The sequence below is a fragment of the Mastigoproctus giganteus genome, chromosome 6, assembly GCF_048544385.1.
Source record: "Mastigoproctus giganteus isolate SK-2022 chromosome 6, ASM4854438v1, whole genome shotgun sequence".
NCBI classification, from domain to species: domain Eukaryota; kingdom Metazoa; phylum Arthropoda; class Arachnida; order Uropygi; family Thelyphonidae; genus Mastigoproctus; species Mastigoproctus giganteus.
The window spans coordinates 16,315,239-16,331,326 of NC_143580.1; the positions used below are offsets into that span (position 1 = coordinate 16,315,239).

Sequence of the window (16,088 nt, forward strand, 5' to 3'; positions counted from 1 at the left end):
ACTTCAAAATTTGAAGATCTACTTTTTAAAATCTGCAAAGTATGAATGAAGAGGACTTCAAATAAGTGGAAGGGTATATCTGGCTGATTAGTTTCATCTAAGTTAGGAACAAAATATCTTCTTAGCGGAAAAGATATATAATTTTAAAGAATTTTAGATTTAAATAGTAAAGGCTTATATAGCCAATGTTAACGAAGGAAAAAGGCTGGTAGTGACCCCTATATGGTTATTAGTGTCCTCTCATAATAAAAAAAAAAAAAAAAAAAAACCTGTTTATCAAATGGAGTCAGATACACACAAGGTTGATCTCGCATGTGAAAAAATTTGTGGCATTGAATTTAAAGATGTTGCAGGTTCTAACAATCTTGAAAGTGGTGCTAATGAGTCTGATCTCACTGTTGCTACAGAGACCACTAAGTCCTCAAATTTCAAACATAGATTAAGGAAGAATTGGAATTTTTTGCGTAAGCTAGAATTTCAGAATCCAAGTATATCTCAAGGTAAATTGTCATTGAGTCAAAGCAAAGAACCTTCTGAGGTCTCTATCTCTGGAGGTGTAGGTGAGATGTTGGAATGGGAGGAGGTTCTCTCAGGTAATGCTATCATGTTAGCAGAATTGGACAGTAAGGATAATAGGGATGATAAGGACATTGCACTTTTGACACCACGTAGATCTCCTGAATATTCCATCAAAACTCATCAAAGGCTGTTGTTCTACGGTGGGGAAGAAAGTTCAGTTGGATCACTGTGTTCATCATGCAATAGGTCTCCCGTTTTAAGACAAAATAATAAGAGGAAAGTCAAGATCAGTGTGCCTAAAAATAATTGGGATAAGGAGTTACGTAAAGTTAAGAAAAATGTTCAAAGTGATATGAATTTGGCTGAGAAAAATGAAAATTCTTCAGCTAAAATTGAGATAGGGAATGACACTGAAGCGAGTATCTTGTCATCACGTTAAAAATAAATTAGGAATGAAAACGAAAAGTTTAATCCTGTTATCAAAAAACATGACTTCTTCTGGGGAAAGAAACTGCCTCGCACAGATGGTGATTTAGGAAGAGATAATACTCATAGCTTTACAGAAATAACATTTAAATTACACAAAGATTTTGGAAGATTTCCTTTTTGCCAAGGAGAGTGGTATCAATCAGAGGGATGCTGTCTAGATAGGATCTTCTTGAAGCCATGGTTTTGGAACTTGGAATAGAGAATGAGAAATTTAAGGAACGGATAATGTATGCATGAATTATAGGCAAGATACGGATAAACGATAAAATCTGAAACGAATAATAAGGAAATGAGAAACTCGTTGAGATAGGTCAGGATACGGAAGGTAAGAAAAGTATTTGATCATGGCATTGTTTTAGAGACACAAACTAAAAAAGACATAGAAGAAATAAAAAAGTAAGAACAATTGACACAGCTTGGATTAGCTTTTTGATTTCCCAAAAGACCTGGAATGAAGTTAATTGTGTATGATGTTAGTAAGGAAGTTCAGAAGGATGATCTTCTACGTGACATGTATGAGAAAAATCTTAGCGCTTGTTTGTTGGACTGATGTCATACAAGTTAAATGATTTCTATCTTGTGACTGTATGTTAATAATTGTCAGGGTTTTGGGCAAAACATGTAGACGACAAGATCCTATATGCAGCCATTGTGCTGGGAAAGGCCATACATATAAAAATTGCAAAGACATTAACAAAGAGGCTGCGTGTTCGAACTGTATTGCTAGAAATCATGGGAGACCATTCTGTTCGTGACAAAAAGTGTCCAGAGTATCAAAGAGTGCTTAAACTAATTAAACTGCGTATGGCTGATTCCTTTCATAACTGTAGCCATTAGTCCAAATTACTGTAACTCAAATCAGTACACTCACAATATAAGTTCATTTAAAGGTCTGAAAATAATGCAGTTGAATGTGCAGCATTCTCGATCTGTTATGGATCAAATAAATATTGTATGTCAACAAGAAAATATCGATGTTGCTTGCATCCAAGAACGTTATTATGTGAAGGATAAGGTAGTTGGTTACCCTCTTTCTTATAGGGTCATATATAATCCTTGTCCAGAAGTAAGAGCTGCAATAATTGTTTTTAATTCTGATTTAGTATTAACCAAAATTGAATCCTTATGTAGCAGTCATGCAGTTTGTGTTAACATTCAGTCTACTGTTGGTACACTTGTTTCAATATATTTTAAATACAACTCTTGACATTCGGCCATATTTAGTTTATATAGATAGTGTTCTTGATAAGCTAAGAGATTTGTCTGTATTGTTTGCAATTGATTCTAATGCCAAGAGTTCACTCTGGTTCAGTGGCACTACTGATGATAGAGGGAAGGCTTTAGATGATATGATAGCAGAGCAGAAGCTTATGATTCGCAATCAATCTGGGGAGGAGTCCACCTTTTGGACAGTAAATGGCGAATCAAAAATAGACGTACCTTTTACAAACTCAATTGGTGCTAGATTTGTTGTTGTTGTTTGGTTTTTAGGAGCATTAGCAACTAAGGCCATATTGCTCCTGGGATATGCGGTGGTCATTCCCTGACCTTTCCGCATCCTCCGTATTTGGTGGTCACGGGCTCGAACTCCGGTCTAATCAAGAAGCATGTGCTACGCACTGCTGCTCCTGCCCACGGAGGCACCGCTAGATTTGTCTGTGGATGGAAAGTCAAATCTGACTGAATGTTGAGTGATCGTCGTGCGATATTTTATAAAATCAATACACACAGGAAAAACATTGTTGGCTTGGATCAATTACGGCACTTTTCTGTTAAGCATGCAAACTGGGATAACTTTGAGAGAAGTCTTCAGCAGGCCATGGGTGCGATCTCTGAGTTATCTAACATGACAGGTGATAACTCTGTGGGGCTTTTGCAAAAACTTATCTATGATGTGTGTGTAGCTGCTATGAAACGGAAAGAGATAAAACATAGACCAGTTAAGTGGTGGACACCTCAGCTTACTCTATTGAAAAAACAGGTTAATAAGGCTAGGAAGCAATTTCAGAAGAGCAAACGTACGGAAAGTGCCTTGGAAGTTATTCGATTAAAGAAAGACTATCAAAGTCTTTGTAATAAATATGTCCATGCTATCACTAAACAGAAATATGACTGCTGGAAAACGTTGGTGAAAACAGCAGGAAATAATGACCCTTGGGGACTGGTTTATAAAATTTGTACTGGCAAATTCAGAGCAGCTGCTGATGTTATATATTCTATTGGCAAGGGCACCACTGAGATGTGTAGGTTGGGAAGATTCCACGAGTGCAATCTTAGATCACCTTATAGGTAATGATAACATGGCTGATAACCCGTGTGTTAATCTAGAGCATCATCATATGACCCCAGGGGGCTCACATCTGGTGAGTATGGGCTTGGCGCACCCAGGGTCCTGAGCTGGATATCATCATTCTTCTTTTTCTTGGTGATTCCCTTTTACTTCTGACCCTTGTTCTCTCTCTCTCTCTTTCTCTCTCTCAGGGTTAAAAAAAAATTTTTTTTTTGGCTGGTGCAGTATAAGCCTCAGGCTTCCTTGCACCATATGGCTAATAATAATAATAATAATAATAATATGCAGGCATTAAATGAGTCATATGGTGAAAACATTGAAGAATTATCCTTTACCCATGATAAACTTCTCAATGTTTTTAAGTCCATTAAAAATAAATGTCCGGGTATGGACCTACTGGAGGGAGAGAGGTAATAAAAAAGTTCTCTAATCTTTATTCAAACGAATTGTTACAAGTTTTTAATAACTGTATAAGAGATGGTGTATTTCCATCTCCTTGGAAGGATGGACTGCTCAAGATTATCCTAAAATCTCCAACCAGTTCACCTGCTCCATATAGATCTATTGCATTGCTTCCTGGTCTTGGTAAAGTTTATGAGAAGCTTTTAGCCGTGTTTTAGCTGTTACTTTTAGCTTAACACCAATATTATTTCTACCAAAGAAGTAATATTGGTGTTTCTAACAAACAGTATGGTTTCACTCCTGATGTAGGTACTGAGGATGTGCTTCACTCTAGTTCGCAATGTTCGGGAATCGAATTATAAATATACCTTTGGAATTTTTGTGGATTTTGCTAGTGCCTCTGATTCCATTAGTTGGGACAGTGTACTGATGATATTGCACATGGCTAAATGTTCTTTTAATATTTTCTCTATAATTAAAGATTACTTTAAGGATCACACAGTAACAGTTAAGTCGAATTTTGGATCAATTACGGGTCATGTGACTCGAGACTGTCCACGGGGATCTGTGTTTGATCTTTAACGTGGAACTTGGTTTTGGAAGATTGGCTCAAGAGAGAATTTGACCACTCACACACAACAGCTTATGCAGATGATATGGTAATACTTCTGCATGGAAACACCAGAAAGGAGCTTGAAATGAGGCCTGATTGCATATTGAAAGAATTATACAAATGGTGTAATTTACATAGGTTAACAATCTCTACGTCCAAAACTAAAATCGTGATGTTGAAGGGTAAATTGGCTCTTAGTAGACCTCTGCTCGTAAGGTTGAATGGGATTTCCTTACAGCAGGTATTAATGATTAAATACTTGGGAATATGTACTGCTAGTGGCTTGAAATTTATCCTGCGTATTAATTATATATCAGAGAAAGTGAAGAAATTTATTGCAATGATCTCAAGAATAACGTGGGTGGAATGGGGAATAAAGGGGAAAGCACTCCATTTGATTTATAATTGCATTTTACTGCCGATCGTTACGTATGGTGCATCAATCTGGGTTAGCCATGCAATCAAAGTAAGCAACACCAGAAAGCTCTATTCTATACATCAAGTTATGTTACTCAAAATGGTTATGGCCTGCAGAAGGTTTCCACAAAAGCTTTGCAAGTGTTAGCAGACAAAATGCCATTTGATTTACAGTTAGTGTTTAGAAGCCTGTCCTTTTATTTGAGAAGAGGTATAAAATCCGAGTTGCTGGACATTGAAATTAACACTTTAAATGACTTGAGAAACAAAAATAAGAGGATTTGGGAGCTCCTTTTACAAAAACGGCAAAACAAATGGAATTGTTCGGAAAAGGGTAGAATATAGCATTAAAATTTTTTCGTTATGTTAGTGGTGTGAATTATATTAAACCAATCTGGTTAGTACCATATCTACGTTATTCATTCTACTAACAGGTCATGAATCATTTTTTGCTAAACTGAATAGTTTTGGAATCGTAGCAAGATGCAACTGTACGTGTGGTGATCTGGAAACATGTGGTGTTTAATTGTTTGGAATATGCTGATTTTGGTTGGATTTACTGAATAATGTTGATAATGTAACTCGTCTGGGAGTGAGCCATTAAAACAAGGGAAAATTTGATTGCCTTTCAAAATTTTGCAAATTCAGTTTTCGTGAGAAGGGATATACTTTTGCAATTGGAAGAGTTAAGGTTGAATAATGGATGAATTGGTGGACTGTACTCTCTTCTTTACATGGAACAGTATGTTATTTTTTATATAGGAATAGAGAAAATTCTTTGCAGAGGTGGACAGGATGTTGGTACTCTGTTTCCTTAATGGGTGAGTGTCCACTTCTGCTCCTGCCAACACAGTTGGTAAGAAGCCTTAGTTGTTTTTCTTGGATTTGATCCTGCAATAACACCTTCTTCCAGCTTGGTTTTGCTGGTTTGAGCTCTCTGGCTGCTGGTAGATGGCTGTTCATTGAATTCTTTGTCTTTTGGAGAATACCGGCAATGATCAATCTCTAGGATGTGATGCTTGTGCTCACTGTGAAAGTGTCTCTTCATTGGTTTCTGTTGTAGCCTACTTGTCCAGCTTGTTATGATAATCAGTCTCTAGGATATGATGCTTGTGCTCATCTGTGGACAGTGTCTCTTCATCGGTTTCTGCTGTAGCCTACTTGCCAGGTTTGTTTGTTTGTTTGTTTGTTATTTGGGAGCATTAGCAACTAAGGCCATATTGCTCCGGGAATATGCGGTGGTCATTCCCTGACCTTTCCGCATCCTCCGTATTTGGTGGTGACAGGCTCGAATTCTGGTCTAATCAAGAAGCACTTGCCAGGTTACTGTGCTGTAGCTGAGGGGATGACCATTGCACAGTACAGTTGATTTGTAATGTGAATGTGAAATTTGTATTGTAAATAATTGTATACTGTACTATACTATTTCTATATGTATAGCAGATTTGACAGATTTTTTTTTTTGGCTAGGGGCCACTTTACTCAATAAATGAAAAAAAAAAAAAAAATGAATGGAGTAACACATGAATGTTAGTACACACATCAAGAGGTCAAGCAAGTATGCTGCCAAAAAAAAATAAAAATAAATAAAGAAAGAAAGAAATAAAAAAATACATGACCCACTGTTAACTATCACATCGGTATATCAGGTTAAAAAAATTTAGAAAAAACACATTATAATGAAGGCATCAGTACCCATGACACCACAGAGGATGTACTAAGTAAAAGTGGAAATATATATTATAAAGCAGCTTTGAAAGTATTAGGTGTCAATAAGCAGCAGTATATTAAGGATTCAAGAAATACTGAAACTGATTCGGCATAACGTCACCATTGTATCCTTTAAAAAATATAGCAGAACCTCAAGACTCCAGCATTCAAAAACCTGAAACTTAATTTAAATATTTTTCCAAGGGTAGTCAACCATACAAATACAAGGACAGAGGGAAAAAACAGGCTGCCCGGACTAAAAAAAAAAAAAAAAAAAATGCTGGAGCTATATGCATTAAGTTCAATTAATAATTTCAAAACAATTTCTTTCTCTTTTTACATATTTCTGAGAAGACTGTACATCATTATTACACTGGATTTGCAACATATAAAATCATTCATTTTGCAAGCCATTCAATACTAGTTCACAGTATTGTACAGTAGTCTGCATTAAGTTTTTAAGACAATTATTCGACTGCTGAAATCATACTGCCCTATTCACACCTCATATTAAAAAATACTGGACAACACCCATACCAGAGGCAGCATTCAAACCCATGACCATTATTACTTATGTAAACATGTTACTCACTGAACTAATCAAGCAGTAATAGTTAATATTTTGGCTTAATTCTGATGGCTATCATTTTGTATAGATTATAGGGTTCACAGATACTGTATTGTCAAATAAAAATAATGAGTTACTCCTAAATACTTAAGCTATATGGCCTTCAAAAATCAGTATTTTTCAAACATCTGCCATATGCTAGGTCCTGAACATGCCAGATTCGTGAAGTTCTATCACAGGAAATAAAACAAAAAGGTAAGAATATGTAAAGAGAAAAACTATGTAAAATTAAGAAGGATAAAAATAACAGAATACACAACTCCTGTCCCATAAGAAGTTGAAGAAATGTTAAGATTGATAAGAATTATTAGAATGATCATAAAAGCAAAATGGAGAAAGTGGAATTATGAGATTAAATATTTGAATTAGAGATGTAATATTGTAAATAGTGTGTGAGAGAGAGAGAAACAGTAATGGAATCAAAAAAGTTGGGTTATATATACACACATCCACATTCAGCTTTTTTTGTATATTTTTTTTCTAAATACTTCATGCAACAGCCTAAACAAATTTAATGTAAATCCACTGAATATAACTAGAGTTTGGAATGGACCAAGGTGCACCAGAACATCATTCCGGTTTGTCATACACATCAGCAATATTGTATAATAAAACATTTTATTAAAAATAAGATGTTTAATTAATGAGCATTCTGTTTCATAAAACTTTCCATTTAGAGCCCCAAATACAGCCCATAGTTAAAAAAATAAGTAACCTGATACGTGTTAAAAGGAAATAATTTTTAAAAAATTTATTGGATTTATATTTGCCTATTTTAATGAAATTCTGAATGGCTCTCCAAATGGTTCCAAAAGAATCAAATATGCAAACTGCATGAAACTCTCCCCATCAGGAGTTGAACTGTTATATGAGAACAGACAGACACATGGTGAAGCCATCAGGCATTCTTGCATTTACAAATATATCTAAAAAAACAGTGGTAAAGCCATAAACACAAGTAGAACTACTATTTTAAGTATGTGGAGACAAACTAATAAAAATATTAATCATGTTCAATAACATTTTAATGGATCAACAACTACATGAAGAAAATGCTTAGCTGAACTCTAAGCAGATGAGAAAGAAAAAAAAAAAAATCACGAAAACTATATAAAGAAATTACATTTAACAAATGCAGAGAGAGAGAATGATGTTGAAAAGATCAGAGTGGATTTACAACAGGGAGATCTTCATGTATATTTTTTTGCTTCCAACAGCTGACTTCACTTTGCATTTACAGACTGAAAGAGCTTATGAGAATATACTAAAAGCACACGTGGACCATAGTTGTCATGGAAACAATCAGTGGACTATACTGGTATTTTTCGGATCCATCATTCCAGCTTGCTTGTTCCAAAGCTTTTTTGTGGGATTCAGGTCAAAACTCTTACACAGCCAACCCAATTATAGAATCCTGTTTTACTCAAATAAGATATATACAAAGCTAGATTTATGGGATAGAGTATTATTGCACTGAGACATGAAAAAGACCAATTCCAAAGAACTAGCAAAGTATATATACCCTGGAATTGTGCAAAAGTAATGACATGGCATTATGACTAATGGGCTAAACAATAATGGCTCCAAACAATAAGATTCACCACACAATAACATTTCCTCCTTTGAATTTCATTGATGTGCATAGTAGTAGGTAATATCTGCCAGGCATTTATCAAACCCAAAGTACACATCAGATCTGAATATTACATAGTATGGTTTATCACTCCATAATGACCTTTTTTCATTATTTTAACATTAACAAATGAGCAATGTACCATTCTAAATTATGTTTAATATTTACTGACGTTATATGAAGCCTGTAAGCTATAGACATTCATACTATTTGGTCTAGCAATATCTCTTTGGTTCTCACATTTATTTTTGAGAAAACCTTTTCAGATTGAAATTCTGATGGCGAGTAAACAGTAATATTTCGAGTAATAACACCAAGCTATTTTAAACAGTACTGCAAATGAATTTTACGGTACTACAGTATAATTATGGAGAATATGCTCAGTAGTAGCAACATAGAAGTGACATGTTGTCCATGTTTAAAAACACTGCATTCTGTTCCAAGGTCAAAGATTGATTAATATCAATCACAGGTGACCTTACTTTTTTACATACAGATGATCATGGGAAAAAAAAAAAAGTATTGTGGCAATTCTTCCATAAACATGTAAAGATCCAAATTTATATAACATTAAATGCTATTAACAGTGAACTATTTTTTGTATCTTGGAGTAATACATAACATGTGTAAACTGGTTAAGATAGGCTTTTCTTTGGTGTCAACTCAGGGTGAAACAGAGTGCAGGTCTAGTGGTGTACTGAAGCGTGCAGACACTTACTCAGCCAAACAGGTTGGCTCTTAGGGATAACTACTACACTTGAATAAATTATTCACTTCCAGTGACTAGCATGTGTAAAATGCATACTTACATGAACTCTCTTGTCTTATACTACTGTTTGGTATCCATTCTTGTATGATTGATGTAATTTTGGAATTTATGAATACAAAGTTGCTAGAAATTCTATCATTCACTCACAAATTTTCAAATTTGTGATGAGTGAATAATAGAAACTATGAGAGTTTATGGAACAGCAATGGGAAAAAAAATTATGATGTCCAAGCACACTTTTTTTTTTTTTTTTTAATTACAAAAAAAAGTGCAAACAACTCCTTACCATTATAAGGGATGTAACATCATAATTTGCATTGAACTTTTGATATATATATATACACATATAAACAAAATATTATATAAAGAGAGAAAAGAGGAAGAAAGTTTGATTTGATTTCGGTTTTTATGGATTTTGATTTGATTTCGGTTTTAAGGGCGACTAAGGTCATGATGTGCCAAGTCCAGAGGAAGAAAGTGAAGATGAAAAAAGGAAGGGAGATTCGTGGTCAAGGGCCAGTGACAGACAGAACACACCCAACAACCATAATGAATATAAGTGAAAGTAAAAAGGAAGAAGAAAAAGAGAAAAGAAATATAAGAGAAACAGAAAATGGTAAAGGTAAGTAGAAAAGTAAGGAAACAAAAGAAGGAAATTACATTAAAAAAAGTAGTTATTCATACATAAATGTATAAATAAAAATACATAAGGCTAAGGTAAAGAAAGCCTGCACGAGAAGCATGCAAAAGTTCGAAGAAATTTACCGGTAAAAGTACTCTGCCGTAACGGCATTTGTATTGTTGCTCGCTAGGTAAACATACGGTGGGTGTTATCGGTCAGGAGTAGAAGCTGAATCCCATAGGAGATTGAACCCTCCCGAAGTGGAGGGGGTAACCTGACCTTTTTTATTTAGAATCACTAATTGAAACATGAACAGAGTCATATTGGAAGTTCTGGCGTCGTAAAAAATGTTCGTAACATAGTTTCACAGGTAAACTTTTTCGAAGTTTGCCGTGCTTCTCGTATGGGCTTCCTTTGCCTTTTTTTTTTTTTTTTTTTCTTAATAAACAATTTATCCACTAGTTCACCGGTGATTCTAAAGAAAAAAGGTCAGGTTACCCCTCCACTTCGGGATGGTTTCAATCTCCCATGGGATTCAATTTCTACTCCTGACCGATAACATCCACTGCATGTTTACTGAGCAAGCAGCAATACAAATGCTGTTACGGCAAAGTACTTTTACCAGTAAATTTTATCGAACTTTTGCGTGCTTCTCGTGCAGGCTTTCTTTACCTTCGCCATACATAAATATATGGTCATGCAACAGTAAACCACATGCCTGCGTTATATATTTATCTACTTTTATATGTTTATTTCTTGCATGTTTATCTACTTTTGGCCTTTGCTTCTTATATTTTAAATTCTTTAATTTTATAAAATTCTCCCTAATTCACCATTTTTAATTTGGCTTTGCTTTATATTAGAAACCAAGGTTTTATACTGTAATCTTTTCATGCAATTTTGATAGTTAGCAACACTTGTAAACAAACCAGGGTTGTATGCTATATGACAATATATTTATCTATTTTTTATTTATACATTTATGTATAATCCTGGGGTTTTTATTTTTTTTCATAATTTCTTTTATTCCCTTACTATTTCACTATACTTCATTCTTTTTCTTCTCTCTTTTACTTTCACTTACACATATCAATTATATATAGAGTCAACTACTCTAAATACATATTCCAATATCTGACAGCAGTCAGCAATGAATAATGACAAGTGTAACTAACAATTTTTCTTTCACTGGAATAGTAACTCCCATAAGAATAACCTTCCTTCATAATTCTTGCTGCTATCATTCTCAGTAGTTAATTAAATGATTCTTTTTCCATCTCAGAAAAATTTCCACAGGATTTTCAATTACCATTTTTTAATTTATCTATTAATGCAGATGATTGATAGCCATGACTTATCTGCAGGTTTATCCCGATTCTCCATATTTTTTTTCAAAATGTATATTAATTTTTCACAGTACTCCTAAAATTTCACTGGTTGGATGCTTCTGTTGTTTTCTGTTCAGTTATTAGCCACTCTATTTGGCCAATTCATTAAATGCACAACTTAAAACAAGAGACACTGAGCAAGTGACTCTATTCATTTATAGAAGGGCAAAAAAACTGAAATGTGTTTTTATTTTCTTGAAAACTCCAAACATGAAAGGTATTAGAACCTATAGTTAGTATCCTGCATGGGTTGAAAGTTGAGAAGAATGAAAATACTTGAAGATAGATTTGAATTTCTGTATACTGTAATTTTTAGAAAATGTGTAAATGTGCAAAATATAACTCAAACAACTCTGCTTGCATGAATCTGCCTTTAAAGTAAATTTCATTCTGCAGAGAAATGTGCTTTGTTGTTAGCAGTTTGGTTTTTTTTTGTTAAGATCCAATTTTAAATATCAATACAAAGTTACAAGACATCTCTGAAAAACAGCAATGAGCAAATCTGGTCACTTTAGGTCACAGTCAAAGCCCTCAGACAAACTAAGATTTGCTATTAACCTACGAAGAATAAAAAAATACAATATATATAAAGTGAAACAATAAATTATCATATTATTTTTTTTATTCTTCTTGGTATAATAACAAATCTTGATTTCAGTCTGAGGGTTGCTGCAGTAGCACAGAATCCCCCAGTGATGGGTGAAAACACAGAAAACCATGATATGCATGCAATTATTCGGAGTTAATTTTATAAAATCATAAAATAAACTTAAGCTTCAGAAAAATTATTAAAATTCAATTTTCAACACGATAAACACAACATGAAAAGTTGGTTCCCTTAAGAGTTTAATAGACTAAACAGTAAGGTTTGTTAGTATAGAAAAGTAAAACCTAACGCAAAAGGTTGGTTCACTGGGCCATACAAATTTAAAAGGACTAACTAGAAGACAGAGCATGCATCTTTGGTTTCTTTATGTTTATCATAAAGAATTATTTATTTTCAGCATAACATGAAATACTGTTGGAGGCCAGCCTAATAGAATTGTCTTCAGGACAGATCGAGCCTGTGAACTGCTAATTGGCTATCACTAAACTGATCAACTGTTTTACTCTAAAATTAACCTCTTATAAGAGAAAATAAATTCTGTATAACATAGACATTTCTAATCTAGCCTCATGGAGTCTCAATATGGATACAACAGAGTGGTCTTTATAATACCATACTTGGGAAGAATCCATATGACTGAACTGATATGCATTTTTTTGTACTAGCCTTGAATAATTTAAATGCAATAACAAAACTACAGATTCTGTGTCCCCCCCCCACAAGATTCACAAACCAGCTTCCTGTGCTCTTTAATAATCAATCCAAACCAATTGTGCATGACCCCCCTGAAGTAGTCCCCCAGAGATTTGCCACTGCTTAAATGCACACAGAAAAGAAGGCAATTGCTGTATTCACACAGTATAAATTAAAGTAAAAAAAAAAAGAAAACAGAAAAATTTGCTTTGGGGGGGGGGGGTCATTTTTAGTTGCATCCAATAGTATGTAATTGTATTGAAAGGAAAATGAATAATTTTTTATTTTGTGGAAAACCCAAAAAAAAATTATTTTGCAGGGAGGGGATATTTATTTGTTGCTTCTAGTAGTACATGACTGCACTGAGGTAAAAAAAAAATTATACAAAATCTATTTTTAATTTTGACATATAAATTGTCCCAAAATTAAATGCAGTACAGTTGATCCTCCAAATTTGGAATCGCTTCAGAACCTCATTTTTTTCTAAAACCACCTGATAATCAACCAGTTTAGTCTTTTGGTTGGCCATTTACCTAAACAGAGAATCAGAGTTGATTTTGCAAGATGAAAATTTCATCCGAGAGTCCTAAAATTTTTAATATACTCCAGCCACAATAGGAAATTCATTAGAAAGTCAATGAATTGTCTACTACTATTCATGAACAAGATTACACTGATAATTAAAGATGAATTACTTGGAGAGTTTCTGGTTCTTATGATTCACACGTGAAGCTGATTAACTAATTCACTGAATGCTAAACTTTTAGATTGTCATGTTTTGAGTAGTACTGACAACTCAACTTTCATCAACTTGTATAGCCCAAATGAAGCAAGTGACCAGTAAGATTGTGGTGGTTCAAAATGCAAACAAATGTCATCTGTTGTGGTAAAGGTAGAACCATTAGAGATACTTGACAGTGGGACTTTACAGAAGCAACTGTATGAAAATTTTGCCACTGATTCATCAACTATGCAAGATATATTTTGGAAGGGAAAATATATTTTTATATTATACAATATTATTATTTAAGTAGGGAATAACCTCATTCTATATGTAACAATGAGAAAACCCATACCAAAAAAAAGTAGCAAATCTAGTATTCTCACTGTTACATACAAAATGTTCTATAGTTTTCGCCCTAAATTTCATTGAGTGTATTATACAATAAAATAATTTTCCATCTAATGTCCACGGAAAATTACCCTTACCAGGCCCTTGAAATAAAAGTGACACTACATAATACTGAAAAGAAATTCTTCGCTGTTAACTCAATACTGAGATGATGACATATGCTGGAAGATCAAATTTTCAAATAATGGTGATTCCTAAGAAATACTCAACAAAGCAGTTATTCACATAGCAAAACACAAAAATAACATTAAATATACCCGCGCAAGTCCCGGGGGCTCACATCTGGTGAGTATGGGTTTGGCACACCCAGGATCCTGAGCTGGATATCATCATCATTCTCTTTCTTGGTGAGTCCTTTCTACATCTCTCTCTCTCTCTCTCTCTCTCAGGGAATTTTGTTTTTTTTTTTGTTTTTTTTGGCTGGTACAGCATAAGCATCAGCCAGCTGGTGCAGGTATAGGCTTCCTCCTTGCACCATATGGCTAATAATAATAATAATAAAGTCTCATAAAATTACACAAATGCATACACACTACACAAGTGTCCGGGAATTCTATATGACTTCTTTTTTTTTTTTCTTTTTTTTTTCCCCAATTTAATACTAGGATGGAAACGACTGATCACGTCGCTATGGAAACTAAATCAGCTAAAATGTTTTGTTTCACAATTAACCTCTCACATTATTCACCTTATCATGGGAACACGACGTTTGGCTTATTTGAAACAATCTCTTTGAGTGAGAGCACACCTCAAGCTCGCTATTTCATAATGTCATCCTAATTTCATTCCGAGTACACTACAGGGATACAACCTTTAAAATCATGTGATGTGACCGTCTTCAAAATGAACGAACTCCAGTTTGCACATCGTAATCACGGATTAACTGCTACATACACTAAAGATGGCTACATCATTAGAAACGAATCGCAAAAATTAAAAGCAAAACCTACTTTTATAGCTGCGATTTTTTTTTTTTTTTTTTTCCTAACTTTCTACTCGTATTCTGAAGAAAAAGATTCGATTACCACTGGCAATATCGCAGCAGAATACGATAACAAAAAGTACCAGTCACTTACTACCTGGCCTTGAAATTGGTTGCTTCCGTGCTTGTTTAAACTCGAATTTGAAGAAGAAGGGCTCACATCGTCCTCCTGAAATGAAAGTAAACAACAAATGCAATGCTCTCCATCATCGAGAAAGTTAGGCTTAGTATTACTAAGACTAGAGCAATACAAACTAAGCTTCAGTCGTGTTCCAAATAAGGTGCTCAGTTTCGTTAAGGTTAAATATCGCCATATGGTCTAACTTACGTCACTTTCGATGTCTACATCTCTGTCTTCATCACTCATGTTTTTCTTAACTCCAGAATACAGCAAAAGGTAGTCCAAAGTGTGCGATATAATACAATCTTATTGCAGAGATTCTCTCACTCCCACAAAATGGCGATTCTCATCCGCCACGCGGTCAACCCACGTGCAAATGTATTTCCACAACAATCACCAAGATAAACACATGACCGATGTAACATTACGCACTTAAATAGCAGTGTAAATACTACAGTTTTTTTGTTAGTAATTTCATTCTTGAAGAATAAACAATTAATTAGAAGACCATTTCAATTACGGATACGACTGCTAACCAAACTCTCGGTACTACTTCCTGAGTTACAGGATAAATCTGTAAGAATGCCAGTCGACCAAACTAACCAATCACATTCTTGCTATACTTTGGACTGAAACCAGATGATAGATAAGACTATAAAATAAACCATCTCCAAGTGCTTATGAGTTTGAAACTGGTTTAGAAATGAATTAATGTTTTTCATTAACGGGAAAAACGTCACTACCTCATGATCAGTGGCGTAACTATGCCAATGCAGCCTATGCGGTGCATTGGGGCTCACGACGAAAAGTGGGCCCACTGCCTTCCTGATCAAAACAGAAAAAAAATTAATTGAATAAAAATGTAAGTTTTTAGTAATGTTTATAATAAAATTTACTGTCTACAAACAATATTTTTTTATAGCTGCTGCTTCCAGAGCATTTTTTTTTACCAGAGGGGGGGCCACTCTTTTTATAGTTACGACACTGCTCGTGACCATCCCCCCAGCCGCCTCCAATGTTTATAACCACTTTTATAATTTCAGTAACTTCAGGTTAAAAGCTATTGTTTGACT

The 16,088-nt window shown here is 34.5% G+C and overlaps 1 protein-coding gene across 4 annotated transcripts in view; it reads right to left on the reverse strand.

Annotated features, from left to right (window-relative positions):
• Positions 1–15,416, reverse strand: part of LOC150084008 (protein max-like) — an 80,425-nt gene extending 65,009 nt beyond the window's left edge. For all 4 annotated transcript variants that reach the window (XM_090374986.1, XM_090374985.1, XM_090374984.1 and 1 more), the window contains exon 1: positions 15,223–15,416. In XM_090374986.1, the coding sequence (XP_090231112.1) occupies positions 15,223–15,261 (39 nt within the window). In that variant the 5' untranslated portion in view covers positions 15,262–15,416. The remainder of the gene's footprint in view (positions 1–15,222) is intronic.
• Positions 15,417–16,088: the final 672 nt, after the last annotated feature.